General features: G+C 42.0%; 1 protein-coding gene and 1 long non-coding RNA gene across 5 annotated transcripts in view; one reads left to right on the top strand and one right to left on the bottom strand.

Annotated features, from left to right (window-relative positions):
- The window catches only part of SPEF2 (sperm flagellar 2), a 91,435-nt gene that overhangs the window by 74,334 nt on the left and 659 nt on the right, over positions 1-16,442 (bottom strand). For all 4 annotated transcript variants that reach the window (XM_083575468.1, XM_083575469.1, XM_083575470.1 and 1 more), the window contains exons 2-7: positions 12,879-12,981; positions 11,281-11,533; positions 6,506-6,676; positions 3,498-3,638; positions 3,037-3,113; positions 51-249 (exon numbers count right to left, since the gene is read on the bottom strand). In XM_083575468.1, the coding sequence (XP_083431594.1) occupies positions 51-249; positions 3,037-3,113; positions 3,498-3,638; positions 6,506-6,676; positions 11,281-11,533; positions 12,879-12,981 (944 nt within the window). The remainder of the gene's footprint in view (positions 1-50; positions 250-3,036; positions 3,114-3,497; positions 3,639-6,505; positions 6,677-11,280; positions 11,534-12,878; positions 12,982-16,442) is intronic.
- LOC310744537 overlaps positions 11,778-16,442 on the top strand; it is a 32,144-nt gene continuing 27,479 nt past the window's right edge. The window contains exon 1 of the long non-coding RNA XR_014539615.1: positions 11,778-11,844. This is a non-coding gene — a long non-coding RNA (uncharacterized lncRNA). The remainder of the gene's footprint in view (positions 11,845-16,442) is intronic.

Below are 16,442 nucleotides of genomic sequence, written 5' to 3'. Positions count from 1 at the left end.
TTTGTCAGTGTGTAACCCAAAAATCTAAGAAAGCAGTACATCTAACTCACTTCTTGTGCTTCATGGGCTATTAATTGCTCCCTTAACATCTTCCGCCGTCTTTTCTCCCGTTGTTCGCGGGCAAAGGTATCCTCCTCAAGACGTTTCTGAATTTTCCTGATATATTCATCATCTGAGTAGGTGTTCAACAGGTCAGTGATGGCTGGAGTTGTATCCAGTTCCTGTGAAGGCACTGCCGAATGCACCATGCTAAAATAATAATTGGGGGCATCAAGTGTTATATAAATATCTATATAAGGCACAAAGGAACTGCCACCAATCTGTCTCATCAAAAGTTGTGACTATTGTCAATGATTTTCACAGTGCTGTCAATCCTTGCACAGAGCTTTATAGAGTTGCATAGTGTTTGTGTGTGGAATCAGAGCATTTCAGGAAGCACCTCTCCACTTTTGCAGCTTCAGCCTCCTATGGCTCTCCAGGGCCATCTTGCCCCCATGATGCCTTGCTCTGAGGAAGGGTTCTATGTCACAGATGTGACGCCCTTCTTCAGAGGGGAGGCACTCTAAGGTGAGAAGACCCAGGTGACCTATAGGAATGCCACAACCACTTTGCGATGGTGGCAGAAACTGTTTAAAGAAAGGAGAAGCATCTGTTTTTTACTTACATGCTTCTATCTTCCTCCAAAGTCTTTAGGACTTTAAAGTTCTGGGTGTTAGGATATAGTTCCATTCTACCTTAAAAGGTACAGGCATGACTGTTGTGTGTCACATGCCTGTTTACTTCCAGCACAGTCTGCTGGGAACTTCCATTTTGTATATTGCTTTTGTATTGCTAATTAGCATGCTTGGTAGCTTCAGAAAGCTACTGAGGCTCAAGTCACTGATTGATGCTGTTCCGGGAACCAGTGATCGCCTGGCTGCCGGCCGGTGGCTGGAGCCAGCTGGGGGCCTGCCTGATGCCCCCGTCTCCCCGGCAGTATCCCAACACTGGGAGCCTGGGCTCTCTCCATTTTACTTATCTACCACCCTTTTGAAAGTGCTAAAAGGAGAACATTCAACAAAAAGGAGGCAGCTGCTGTCCCATGGTGCTCAAGCATGAAACTAGATGCAGTGCTAATCATGTGTCTGGCCTTTACATGCTTGGTTTTTTTGTTTACAGTGGTACCTCGGGTTAAGTACTTAATTCGTTCTGGAGGTCTGTACTTAACCTGAAACTGTTCTTAACCGGAAGCACCACTTTAGCTAATGGGGCCTCCTGCTGCTGCCACGCCTCCGGAGCACAATTTCTGTTCTCATCCTGAAGCAAAGTTCTTAACCTGAAGCACTATTTCTGGGTTAGCGGAGTCTGTAACCTGAAGCGTATGTAACCCAAGGTACCACTGTACTATGTAGGGGATGTGCTGGGTGCTAGGGGTGAGGGCACACAATCCAGATTGGAACAACCATGAAGTGTGCGGGTAGGTGATGGAGGGAAGAGAGGGTATTTAGCTCTATGACTGTTTCATACAGTTTGTGGCTCTTATAGATGATTCAGGTTTTTTTTAAAATTTAAATTTTAATTGTTTAATTTTTTGGAAATTGTTCTGGGAATATGACCGAAGGGCAGTGTATAAAAAAGATTAGCATAGCTCCCCTATGATCCATTTGCTGCACTTGATTGAACCTGTGTAGAACCTGAACTACTGGTGCATAAAATCTATTGGCAGAACAGCTTTTTAAAAAGTATCTTTGGGGGAAAGGCATTTACTGTTGAAGTTCAGGATAAATCATCACTAAGGGATGATACTGAAAATGGTTCAGACTTCCAAATGGAAGAGAGGGTTAGGATTAGGCAATGGAAGTGGATGGAGTGATCCAATGGAGCACACATGGTATAATAAGACTTTCAGAAAGCTTTTGATAAAATCACTGGCCGAAGACTCCTGAGTAAGTTTAATAGTCATGGGATAAAAGGACAGGTCGTCTTATGGATCAGTAAATGCTTAAATAACAGGAATTAGAGAGCAGGTTCTCACAGTGGAAGGATGTAACACCTGAGGTCTCTCAGTGTTCAGTATTGGTCTCTGGAGTAAGGGGTGAGCAATTAAGCAACTAACTTTGTTCATAATAATAAATTGCTCAGGGTGACAAGAACAGAAAAGGGTTGCAGAGAGCTCAAGAAGGTTCTCTCCAAACTGGGTGAATGGTCAGTAAAATGCCAGATGCAATTCACTGTAAGCAAGTGTAATGTGATGTACATTGGGACAAACGGTCCTAACTTCACATATATCCTAATGGGGTCTGAACTGGTGAGAGACTGGCCACGAAGGAAATATTGGGATCATGGTGAAAATAGTAATTGAAAATGGTAACCCAGCATGTGGCAGCTGTGAAAGATGCAAATTCCACATTGCATTAGGAAAGGAACTGAAAATAATATTTCCAATTATAGGTAGTGTACTTGGAATACAGTTCTGGTCAACACACCTCAAAAAAGAATATTGTTGAGCTGGAAAAGGTTCAGAAAATGGCAACCAAAATTATCATGAAGCTAGAACAACTCCCCTATGAGAAAGAAAACAGGAATTGGGAGTTTTAGTTTACAAAAAAAGGCAAGTAGGAGGGAACATGGTAGAGGGGTATAGCAGGATACCTGGGGCGTAGAAAGTGGACAGAAAGGTTTTCATTTGAAGTCCTACAATTGCTTTAGGAACCCCAAGATACTCTGGAGTAGAACTATATACCAAGATGCTTAAACTGTACATATCACTCCAATAGCACGTGAAAAAGCATGTGTATAATAAACCACAAGTCAATATAAAGTACTTTCAACAAAAAATTAAAACGAAGAAGGCAATGTTTCCAGCAAGCAGAATTTAATGTCAGTGCAGTAACTTCCAACACATTTTATCTGCCCATCTGCATGACAAGCTATTTGCCTAGAAAGAATGCTTATTAACCAGGTGACTGGCAGCTTCAAGACTGGGAGACCCTCACTTGCTTCAGTTTCCACGTGGAACAGCAAGTCTACCCAGAAGTCACTTGTTCCAAACATTACCTCTCAGTGAGCCTGGTAGGCATGCCACTCTCTTTCTTCATCTGCTTTTCAAATTTCTTAATTTCTGCATAGGTGATCTGAAAAACAAGCAGGCACATCTGAATCTCCTTCCTTTTGTTCAATACCCTGCAACACAGGGGAGGCATCTTCTTCAGCTCAAAGGCCACACACCCTCACAGCTAACCTGCCAGGGTCCCCAAGCCCCTTCCCAAGAGCTATTCTACCAGAATGCCACTTACACAGACATGCATACATTCTTCAAACATCATGATACACAATGAATGATTAATTCCATAGATACTTAATTGATAATTCTACAAACACTCCCCTCCCCGAATCACATTAAGCAGACTTTGTTTCCAAGTGGAGGCATTTGGGATGCAGTGCCAGAGCAATGAATACTTAGTGCATTCCACTGCCTATGATTTTTAAATTTCCAGTTCTAAAATTTTAGAACTTACTTCTGCTTCCTTCCTCCTTCTCATAATCTTTTGGTCTTCAATTGCCTTGATGGGGCGCTGCAGTACTGGTTTGGGAATCTGGATAATTGCTGCTTGAATTTTAGCCATTATTTCATGCTGCCTTCGATTTTCTACCATTTTCTAAATATCCAATGAGAAGGTAATGAGCTATTTAAAACTGGCTACTGACTGTTCAGCAAGTATTAATTACCCACAAAGCACTATCATTTTAGAGTTACTTTCTGCCCACACAAAGGTCGCAAACATATTACAAAATTGGGAGGAGTAAATAATGGGAGCTTTTTTGTTTTTTGTTTTAAAAAAACAAAGCAAAAAGAAAATGAGATATTATGAGAAGTTAAAGGGCTTATAATCACAGCATCTCAAATAAGTTCGGCATTTCTTTCCATTTGGCATTTGTCACATGTTGGACCCCTGAACGGTTAAGTCCAGTCAAAGGCGACTATGGGGTTGTGATGTTCATCTCGCTTTCAGGCCAAGGGAGCCGGTGTTTGTCTGCAGACAGCTTTCTGGGTCATGTGGCCAGAACGACTAAACCGCTTCTGGTGCAACGGAACAACATGACGGAAACCAGAGCGCACAGAAATGTCGTTTACCTTCCCACCACAGCGGTACCTATTTATCTGCTTGCACTGGTGTGCTTTCAAACTGCTAGGTTAGCAGGTTAGCCAATCGGGGGGAGAGATAAGGGACACTAGAGATAAAGGAGGCTGCCTGGGAGGGGGGAGGTAAAAGCCCATGGATCCTCAGGATTTTTGCATTGGGTTACCCCAAATTCACCATCAGATCACATAGCATGTCCTTGGCTACAGTCTGCACCAAAAAAATCACACACCCACTGTTGCGTGGGGCCGCAATGGTGCAAAAACGTGGCTACAAAGCACGGATCCACATGGATCCTCAGGATTTTTGCATTGGGCTACCCCAAACTCACCGTCAAATCACATGTCTGTGGCCACAGCATGAACCACAAAAATCATACATCCACTGTTTCATTCAGAATTTCCCCCCCTTGTTTTCCTCCTCTAAAAACTAGGTGCGTCTTACGGTTGGGTGCGTCTTATGGAGCAAAAAATACAGTACATGGTTTTCACACTTGGTGGCAGTATGCAGCATCTTCAGGCAATCACCAGGGTCTGAGTGCCCCAGTGGGTTCCTAGTCCTAACACAGGGCCCACTGTTAGCTGACAGCTACTCTGTACTCCTCGGGTGAGACAGCTTGGAGAAAACTGAAAATGGTGGCTCTAAGCTGCCCATAATAATGGCAGCTATACCTATACAGGGGGCCCCACAAGCTAGCACTTTGGCACATGCCCCCTCAAAACCTGGTACCGGTCCTATTTACTTTAATAATCACAGAGTAACAAGCTGAACAGCTATAATGAAGATGTAATTGAAAAGTAGTCTGCCACCTCATGCAAGTGCACTGGAAGTGTGACTCAGCGTAAGTTGAAAAATTGTTATTTATAAAAACGCCTTTTTAAATTTCCCATAGAAACTGCAGCTAAATAACATGATTTATCACAGCAGGATTCATTTTCTAATGTTCAGAAGTCAAGCTTCAGGCTAAAACCTATTTCAGGAATCATGAAATCTTGCATTGGAAATAACCTCCCCTGCCAGTGTTCAAAGTAGGAGGGGTGGAGCGACTGTAAGCCTAAACCCAATTGCTTTGGACTGCTGTCTTATTCCAAATGATGATGCCCTAGATCAAACTGTTATTGAGGCATATTATTAAGTAAATGATTCAAATAAAATGTGAATAGGTAAAGAGTTTTTGCATGGATGTGCAAAGCTTGAAAAGTGGGGGCAAAATGGTATTTGACCAAAGATTTAAAAAAAACACCCAAATTCAGGAAGAAGACTTATGCCTAGAAGCAACTTTCCACACTCGCAACCACTGCAGATATGTATCTCCAACCCACTGGTCATTTGTGCCCCATTAAACTGACTCAATGTGTCTTTCGACGCCCAAAGAGATGCATATCCCCACTCAGGGCAATCAGTTGTTCCATATTATCATTTGCTTAGGAACATAACTGGATTTCAAACAAAAATGCAACGCAATGGAATTCAGTATAACATTTTGCTTCTTTTGCAAAAATGGCAACAGACCACATTCTTGACCTCCCACTGATGTCTCCCTACAGCCACTGCCAACGTGATTGCCGAGAAGATTTAGTGCGAATTTATCCAGGAAATGCTGGCCTTGGGTGGAAAAAGGTTTGCCCACCCCTGCTCTAGAGTCAGTTGCTTTAATGTGTTCTGCACAAGACTGCTCTTGAGGGCAAAATGGAAGTTAACAGTGTTGCATGCTGCAGCTTGTGTCCCTCCTACTGGGAGGCAATAACCTATTCAGCCAGCTTTGCAAGAACTGCATTAGTTGCCAATTTGCTGCCAGGCTAAATGCAAGGCACTGGTGCTTGCTATTAAAGCCCCCTGCAGTCTAGGATTCATATACTTCAAAAGCAACCTGAATCCCATCCCCAAGCACTGGAATGAACTCCAGCATCACCTTCAGCAATATACAAATGAAACTAAGGGATCGTCTACACTTTTACTTGTCCTGTGCCTGGAAAGCATGGGTCCAAGAGGTTTTATGCTTGTCCCATGCTTTCTAGGCACGAGCCCCATTGGTTTTGCCTTTAACCCACTACTTTCCCCTAGAAAACACACTCTTTAGTGCTAAATCGGAACAAACTGCAATCCTCTGAAAACCCAATTGCTTTCCGCTCCGATTCAGCGCTATACTACAGGCTTTGTGGGGCAAACGGAACCAGTTCTAGCTGAATTAAATGAAAACACTAGAATTTAATTCCATTAGCTTTCTATTATATATACAACATAATCCTCATTTACTTAGAAATAATTCCCATTGTGTTTGATGCGGCTGGCGGGAAAATTCATAGGCTTAAGCATAAAACAATGCACAAACATTTCCTGCAGCTTTGAGGTTTTTATAAAAAAAAATTAAATAGGCTTCTCACATTTTCAAATTGTTCAACGATTTTTTCCGCCTGTATTTTCTTTGCTTGCTGTTGCTCCACAAACTGCATCCGAGCTATCTGACTTTCGAGGTCCTTGGCTTTGCTGTGAAAGTTGTCTGAAATCTGCTGCAGGGTCAAGTCTACCTGACGCGGCACTAGACATTTAAGGCGCTGAAATGAGAAGATTTTCCAAAAGATTTGAAGAAATCTTTATATACCACATTGAGTCATAGTAAACTCCTTATACTTAGACATAACTTTTTCTCCATCTAACCAAGCATTGCCTACTCTGACTGGCAGCAGATCTCTAAGTTCTCAGGCAAAGAAAAGTTCTTCACACCCCCTCCTGCCAGCTTCTTTTAACTAGAGATACCAGGGCCTGAATTACATGCAAGGCAAATGCTCTACCTCTAAGCCCTGGTCAGATTAGGACAGCTTTTTACATGTCTGAAACATAGTTTATCTTGGCCTAGTTTTGGATAAAAGGTAAAGGGACCCCTGACCATTAATTCAAGGGACCCCTGAGTGCCTGGAGGCAGTTGGAGGATGGATGGCGGCTAATGGATTGAGGTTGAATCCTGACAAGACAGAAGTACTGTTTTTGGGGGACAGGGGGCGGGCTGGTGTGGAGGACTCCCTGGTCCTGAATAGGGTAACTGTGCCCCTGAAGGACCAGGTGCGCAGCCTGGGAGTCATTTTGGACTCACAGCTGTCCATGGAGGTGCAGGTCAATTCTGTGTCCAGGGCAGCTGTCTACCAACTCCACCTGGTACGCAGGCTGAGACCCTACTTGCCCGCGGACTGTCTCGCCAGAGTGGTGCATGCTCTGGTTATCTCCCGCTTGGACTACTGCAATGCGCTCTACGTGGGGCTACCTTTGAAGGTGACTCGGAAACTACAACTAATCCAGAATGCGGCAGCTAGACTGGTGACTGGGGGCGGCCGCCGAGACCACATAACACCGGTCTTGAAAGACCTACATTGGCTCCCAGTACGTTTCCGAGCACAATTCAAAGTGCTGGTGTTGACCTTTAAAGCCCTAAACGGCCTCGGCCCAGTATACCTGAAGGAGCGTCTCCACCCCCATCGTTCTGCCCGGATGCTGAGGTCCAGCGCCGAGGGCCTTCTGGCGATTCCCTCATTGCGAGAAGCAAAGCTACAGGGAACCAGGCAGAGGGCCTTCTCGGTAGTGGCGCCTGCCCTGTGGAACGCCCTCCCATCAGATGTCAAAGCGATAAATAACTACCTGACATTCAGAATACATCTTAAGGCAGCCCTGTTCAGGGAAGTTTTTAATCTGTGATATTTTAGTGTATTTTTTGTTTCTATGGAAGCCGCCCAGAGTGGCTGGGGAAACCCAGCCAGATGGGCGGGGTACAAATAATAAATTATTATTATTATTATTATTATTATTATTATTATTATTCCAGTTGTGGCCGACTCTGGGGTTGCGGCGCTCATCTCACTTTATTGGCCAAGGGAGCCGGCGTACAGCTTCTGGGTCATGTGGCTAGCATGACTAAGCTGCTTCTGGTGAACCAGAGCAGCACACGGAAACGCCGTTTACCTTCCCGCCGGTATTTATCTACTTGCACTTTGACGTGCTTTCGAACTGCTAGGTGGGCAGGAGCAGGGACCGAGCAACGGGAGCTCACCCCGTCGCGGGGATTCGAACTGCTGACCTTCTGGTCAGCAAGTCCTAGCCTCTGTGGTTTAACCCACAGCGCCATCCGCGTCCCTTAACTCACAGCTACAGGGATGAGTGAATCCATTGATTTCAGTTTCTCCTTTTTCCAAACTTCAGTTCTCCACATTTCCACATCAGTTTGCATTTTTTAAATAAAAAAGGGAGGGGCTTGTGAAAATTCATCAGCATCATAGTGTGAATTTCTCCTAATATATGTATGTTTGTTTGCAATTTCCCCAAATGTACACATTTTCCATTATATAACACCTTTTAGTATGTGCAGTTAATATATGCATTTTTAATACAGTCTACCCTAATATCTGCATTTTTTTACACATTACTTTGCCTAAGAACTGTACTGCAAAAATTCAGAGGAGTGCAATTTTTAAAGGACGGCTGCATCTCCACATTGTTTAAGAAAGTGTGAACTGGGTAGGTTTACCTTTAAATGTGAATCAAGTCAAATTTCTCCCCCATCCCTAATACTGTTTGCTGTATTTCATAGTTTTGCAGAGCTAGCAATGTCCAGATTAACAGCATCCACCGCCAGCCAATATGGTCCAAGCACTATTGTTTGTAATCTGCAGAACTAAAGGTGGTAGCCACCACCAATGATTTCTGCTAAATCAGCGAATCTGCTAAGTCTTACTCTTTTTTAACTGGCAGCCACGGTGATGACAAGAATGGAAAAAATTAACTGTGCTTGGAAATATTTGCTGCTTCTCAGTGACAGTCATGTGAGATTTTGACATCTTGGATGACAATGTGATTAGAAGGAAATTTCATGCCATCAGCATAATGTGCCGTTAAGGAATGTGAATAAGATGACAGCTTTGAATCCCAAACATACATGGAATCATGGCATTACCGAGCTGTTTTGGAAAGCAAGCACTGGAATGCATCAGGGCACACATACTCTAGGTGAAGAAGTAAGGGTTCCAGTTACGCTTAGATTATTGCAATCTGCAATTGACATTTTATGTAAGCTCACCTACATAAGTAATTAAATTGATATAAAAGATGGGAAATTCCATCTTCCAGATACAGTTCCTGTTCAATATAAAAGGTGCTTCACAGAATCATTTTCACTCTCTGCTTGCTCCCTATTCAACTCTGCTTTGCATGCTTTTGCCCAGCTGCAGGCTTGGATGAGTAGCTCTTCCAAAATGTGAATATGTGAGAGACTTTAGAAATTCCATTTCACAACTAGTTGGGCTAGAGGAAGTTAGAAAGTGGCCAAATCCTTAGGACATTTTAAAGCTATTTTTCTAAAAGTATTACATTGCTATATTGCATGACATTGATTTATTTTATTCCTATTTCCTCATATCATCATTTGCTATATGAAGACTATAATATTCCTCCAATGAAGCACTGTACACTAACAAATAGATCGATTTGCTTCAGTTACAATCCTAGTTTTTATCTGTTTCCCTGAGATGCTATTGAGCAAATGATTAGAGAATTCAATTAATGTTGGTGCATTGACAAGGAATGGGTGGTTAAGTAAGCACTGATTGCTGATCAGCGCTTCGGCTTAGCTACTAGCTGAGGCTACATACACACCTAAAGCTGCTGGATCAGGTTAGCAACCCTGAGCACTACACCTATTTGTGGACATAGCTCCAGAGAGGGGCACATGCATGAATGCCTGCTTCTACACATGAATTCTCCCTTGCTGGCTCAAGGCTACATTTTTTCAGAAAGCTTTGTCAACTATCCATCAATCTGATGAAAGTATCTGTTAAATTATTGTTTAGTGAAGCAGCTCAGATCAACGTAAATGAAATACTTCATGAAGCAAAACCAGGGAGCATAAAAGCCAATGATTTTTTAAAAAAATAAATTAAAAAATCATTTTTTATTATTTAAATCAGATTTTTTTAAATTTAAATATTTTTTTTGATTTAAATTGGATTTTTAAAATAAAATGCTTTTGGAGGGAAAAAATCTTTCTAAAGATAGTTTTCTATTTAAGTTGTATTATAGTCCAAAGGCCATTAGGAAATAAGGATTTGTTTTGGTTTTCATGTGTGCTGGAAATCAGTCTAAGTTTTTAAAAAAATGTTTAACCACATCAGTTAACAAACATGGAGACATATGCTATAATGTTATTGTTTTAGTTTAAAAAATTGTTTAAATTGTTATTAAGGAAATGATTATTTTTCTCCTTCCAATAAAGTACAGGAGAAAAGTTGTCCAAATATAAACAGTTAACAGACTAAACCTCACAATAATTTCATAATTATCTGTCTATGTATTTCTAATAGTATAAACAAATCAGTAATTTTTGACATAACTGTAAAAACAACTTTGAAGATTTATTATTCCAAAAATGAAACCTTCATCTGATTGTAAATATTAAGATTATACCAGCAGGAATGCCTTTCTGTAAAAAAAAAAAAAAGTGATTTAAATCAAGTCTTACTGACTAGTGGTTTAAATCGTGTTTTAAATCGATTTGATTTAAATCAAACCCACCCTGAGCAAAACTAAATCAAAGAGAAGGTTTGCAAGTGAAAAGGAATGCCAGCTACCTCAGTGTAGATTTGGCCTGAAATATGTAGCTAATTTAAAGTTATTCTTGCCCTTATGGTAGTACAGCCAGCTTATACAGAGTGAGGATGTATGTGTGAGGATGGAACATATGTTCTGAAAGATTTACAGCTCTGATCTCCTTATTTAGCCTTCTGGGCCTTTTGCCCAGTTTCAGCTTGCCAAGATAGAATCCAGGAACGAATGGCCAAAGCTATTTGTTGTGAGTCTGAAAAATGCAAGGAACTATGCAGATACCTGATGGGACACTGCGAAGCAAAGAGATCAGAGAGTTCTTAAAGTGGCTATCATTTTGGTGAAAGCGAATTTAGAGTAACCACTAGAGCAGAGGTAGCCAATATGTGTCTTGCAAGTGGTGCTGGACTACAACTTCCATCAATTAAGTCACTGCATCCTTCACACAGAGATTCAGTAGACGAAACAGAAATTTAGTTTACAGGAATTCTATTTTGATCTCTTGTGTCATGGGTATAGTCACATGTGATGTTCTGGTTCTCTATTGGGAAAGGTGATCTTATCTCAACAAGCTCACCTCTCGATACATTTCAGTTCCCACGCTCTTGAGCTTTGCGGGAGCTGAGGGTCTCATTGCATCCATGGCAACTCCAGTGAGTCCTGCTTTTTTCTTTTTCTCTAGAGCCACATACAATTGGTAGATCAGTTTGGTGGCAGCTCCATGCTGCTCTGTCATGATGTTTCGGGCCACATTCTGGTCAAACTGCACGCCCAGGAGTTGAAGGGTGGGCTCCATGCGAGAAAAGTTGTTAAGTTTCGCACTGGCAAGCCTGAAAACGTAAACAGACTCTGCAATTATATATAAGGTTCTGTTTCCTTCGAAATGTGAAAATCTTCCCAAAAACTGATCCCAAAGCCCAGCATTCTTCAATAAGCATGTTCATTTATAGAGAGATAGAGCTAAACAAAATTATCATTAGGAACAGATCAAAACGTTTGGGTGACCACATTTTGAAACCTAAAGATTTTGAGCATATGAAACTGCCTTGTACTGAATCAAACTATTGGTCCATTTACAAGGTAATCCAATTTTGTCTACTCAGAAGTAAGTCCTACTGAATCAAATGTGGCTTGCTCCCAGGTAAGTGGGATTAGGGTTGCAGCCTTACCCCAACATTAATTACTCTGGCCACCATTCTCCAAGGTCTAAGGCAGAGATGTGGCCTAACCCTGATACATTAAATAGGTTTTTAAATTAGAGATACCTGAGTTGGACCCCAGGACCTTCTACATGGAAAGCATGCACTCACTGAGCTATGGAACCCATCCCAGTTCCTTATCGTATCTGTCTGGGTTTTGATAAGCTTTCTTGGGAGCATGGAAATCATCATTCAACAAGTATATATAGCAGGCACACGGGGAAGTGCTGGATGAAATATGTAAACATGGCTACATCCTTCCTCTCCTTTTCCAAGTGGGAAATGTAGTTGCCTAGGACTGTTAGTCACCTTTTAGCAATAAACAATATCCCTATTCAGGCATTTGTTTCTCTATGCATGAAGGGGCCTGCAGAAATATGCTGGCCCCACCACCTCTACACTAAAGTGTATGGCAGCAACATACCTTCCCATCTCCAGAATTGGAAACTCTGTGTGAATAGATGGCCTTGAGATTGAGTCAATCATGTGTCAGCTAGGAGGCACATGCTGTCATCAAGGGGGAGAGGCTAACCCATGCATACCTGCAGACCCCCATATGCCTTCAGTATTCCTAAGCTGAGTCAGGTGGGGAACTGCATTTTACACCAGCTGTCATCTTAATCTATTTGGACTGACACTGGCAATCAGGGTTGTCAGGCAGATGTCTAAGTCTTATGTCAAACATCCATGGTCCCTTGGCCCTCCTGGTCTTTCTCCTTTCTGCCACTGCCTGCTCTCTAGCTATCTTCAAGTACGCAAGCAGAGGCAGGAACGTGGAGGAGCAACAACCCTGGCTCTCCCTCTTGTATTGAGCAGTGATGCAGATTGGTCCCAGAGGGAGAAAGCTAATGCATCGTCAGTGGCAACAGGCAAGGAGGTAGGATTCCCCTACTGAGGGCACCTTGCTTAAGCCCCCTACCCCAGGACTTGGAGCCACCACTTACTACGTGGTGTTGTATATATACCATCTACTAACCTGCTTTGCGAAAACTGAGCAAAGTCATCCTGGAGTTCAAACTTGTTGAGAAGTTCTCCGATGAGGTATCCTGAAGAAAACTCCTGGGCAAAAGACTCCATTTCTGGTTTATTTTTAAAGAGAAAAAGGAAAGGTTTTTTCCCCTCCATTTGTTCAGACCTAAGGGCTGATTCATATGTTACCACCGTGAAGTGCCAGTAACTTTCCTGTGACTTCCTCCCATGCAGTTGCAGTAACATCCAGATCAGAAGCGGCTAACCGGTGGCCCTCAATATGTTGCTGAGCTACAACTACCATCTTCCCTGACCATTGACCATGCTGGAAGGGGACATATCAGAGTTGGAGTCCAAACACCTGGAAGGCCACAGGTTTCCCACCTCTGATCTACACAGAGAAGTCAACATTGCCTTTTCTCAGGCCAGGTTTCAGCTAGCATGGGATGAAACCACATGATCCACCTCACCAAGGTGCTTCCACCATCTAAATCAGGCCTGTACCTGCATGACCCACCAAGTCTATTAACCATAGATTGTGGCCTGTGAAGCACTCAATGACACCCCCTTTTTTTCCAGGCCCAGGCAGGCAGCATAAAGGATAGGGTGGTTATCAACCCCTGATGGGTCACTGACTTGGTGTACCACATATTGCACAGATATGTGCTGGGGATTACTGACACTTGTGCAGGTCTGCTCTAGAAGCATTAATGCATGAACTGGCCCTAATGAAACAAATTTTAAAAATGAAGAGTTGCACCCAACTAAGTAATATTCAGCATGTGTTTGTGGAAGGGGTTCATTGGTTTGTTTTTGTTTTATTATGTATTTTGTGTTCTCATTTTGTATTTTTATGTTGTAAACCACCCTGTGATCTTCAGATGAAGGGTGGTATACAAATTTAATATATAATAATAAATAAAATATACCGGTACTCATTCAAGCCAATTGACTTAAGTCACATCCAATTATTTCAATGGGTCTACTTTGAGTATTATTTAGTTGGCTTCAACCTACAGTAAATGATTAAAATAGCAGCAGTTCTCTATTGCCTCTTTTAAGTTCTAACTTAAAAGTAAGCTGTAATAATTTCTTAAATTCTCGGCGTTTCAAGATGCTTCTTCTTCTGGGAAGAGTAAGACAACCCCAACTCGCAATATGAAGAAGCCTTGAGATACAATGGTAATTTGAGAGTTTATAATCACCTCTCCCACAACCTAAAGAGCTCTAGAAATCTCGTAGTTCAGCCTCTCATTAGGGGCATTTCATCTCTCTGTGTGGATGATATTTTTCTCTGGAGGAAAGCCATTTGTAGATCAAATAGTAGGAACAACGGGATAAACATATATCTACAAGGACTGTCTGTACTCCAGAGTCCTTATTAATTGAGGAAATTCGACAGATTTGTGTCCCTTGAAACTGCAGAAGAGTCTCTGGTGATGGAAATCATTGCCACATGGGAGCTTTAGAAGTGTGTTGTGTAACTCAGAATGAACACCATCCACTGCTTTCCTAGGACTGCCAAAAAATGTGGAGGTAGTAATGTAAAGTAGACAGGTCACAAAACACAAGGTTATTTGGGAAGCTGCTACCTATTTTTTTAAAAAAAATAATAATTATGAGTTTGAATCAATTAGAACTGATTCAATCAATCAGAAGTGCATTGATTTGCACATGAACAAACTAAAGAAGAAAACACATTTGCAACTTCTTTTTTGATAATGCTTGCATGCGTCACAGCAGGTGCTCTCAGGGGAAGAGGCATTCCTTTGTGTATGAGCAAAGAGAAGATCACACCTGCTACCCAGTTTTTGTAAGGCTGCACTAAAATAACATTTTTCCAGCTATCTTCTGCCCAATAAGTCAATCAAAAGGTTCTTGAGCCAAATAACTTGAGTTTGCAGCCTTCTTTATTTTGAACAGACCGCTCAGGAGTGTAGGATTGCCAACCTAGAGAAAAGGTCCAAGGAAACAAGACAAGAAATAGCCCCTGCTATTTAACTGTCCCACCCTGCTGCTCTGCCTTTCCCAACTTGCCACGGAAGCAGGAGGATGGACGACAAAGAGGGGAAGCAGTGGGAGATAGATGAGCCAAAGCAGATACAACCTTCTATGGACCTGTTAATAGTATGATTTGCAGTGATAGGAAACCCATGGCGCTCCAGATTTATTGGAGTCCAATTCCCGTCAACCCCAGCCAAGGGTCAGGGATGATGGGAATTGCAGTCTAGCAACATCTGGAGGGCTGCAGGTCCACCCATTCCTAGGTTAGAAAACAGTCCCTCCCTCAAATACGGTGCTATATAGGGTCTCTAGTTCTTTTAACAAAACCACACTGAGGCCATGATATGTCTTTTTGCACATACTGGATGAGCAAACGATCATTACGGTGTGGAAAACACCAGCCATTCTGTTCATGCAACCCAATGTACAATTCAGGAGTGGGGCTTTCCTGGGCTGCATCATAGTTACATGGAAACAAGGGAATTTCGATATGTCTTGTCTGGCGTTACAACTTCAAATTAGGAGAAGCTGCTTGTTGACATATTACAACTCTTACTGCTCTCCATAAAGTATTACTGTCATTTCATTTTTAACCGAAGCCTGGTCTCCCTTGATTTCATTGCATTTTTTCCAAATGTACCATATCTAAAAACAAATTCCTCTGATCATTCTAGACTCCCAGAATTGATACAAATGCTCACAAAACATTTCAAAATCCCCAGTGTTTCAAGACCCCCGTTTCAAAATCAAGGAAGACAACCAAGCTGGATGGAATCCCTCCAAGTGCCATACAGGTTATTTGCTACTATTAGTTATTACTATTGACACTTAATATTACTGCCTCCCCTGGCTAAACCCATCCCACTCCCACCAACCCTGCTTGGGCATATTGGTACTCTAGCACAGTTATTAACATCAGTAATAACTTTTTTGTTATTTGGGTGAAAGCTATTTCCACCAACAGAATAGCTGCTCCTTGTGCAATTCTGTCATGCAAAGGCAGTCAGAAAGGTGAGTCCTCCTGGTACCTATTTTTCAGTGATGGAAAAATGAGAACTACTAATGCAAGCACTTTAAACTTAAAGCAGTTTGATCATACTGTCTGTTTTGAATGGGCTCATGCTGTTTAAATTTGCTTGTTTGTATGCTGCATTAGTCTTTTGTTGTTGTTGCTGAAGTACTTTTGTTTGTTTCTTACTACTCTGCTACCTGCCCTGGGTATATAAATACCCACACTTGTGTCTGTAAGAATGCAATGGTTTAGTGCGACAGTGCTGAAACTTTGTAACTTCCTGCCTATTGACACCAAACAGACACCTTCACTGTACTGTATGCTTTTTGCTGCCTGCCAAAGACATTTTTATTTATACACGTCTACCCAGATGTTTAGAAAGTTGGTGTGAGTTTTCATTTTAGTCTATCCTACTGTGGCTTTAACTTTCTGCATGTTTTTTTAATTCTGGCTGTCATTCCCCCCCCCTTTTATTGCTAATTGCTAATTTTTTATTGGCAATTTTATTGCTTTATCTCTCTTGCAAACCACTTTGAGGTTTCCACCCACCCACCC

Source organism: Podarcis filfolensis, assembly GCF_964270895.1.
Source record: "Podarcis filfolensis genome assembly, chromosome: 11".
NCBI lineage: Eukaryota > Metazoa > Chordata > Lepidosauria > Squamata > Lacertidae > Podarcis > Podarcis filfolensis.
Note: the sequence above shows the minus strand (reverse complement) of the source record. Positions and strands in the feature narration are given on the sequence as shown.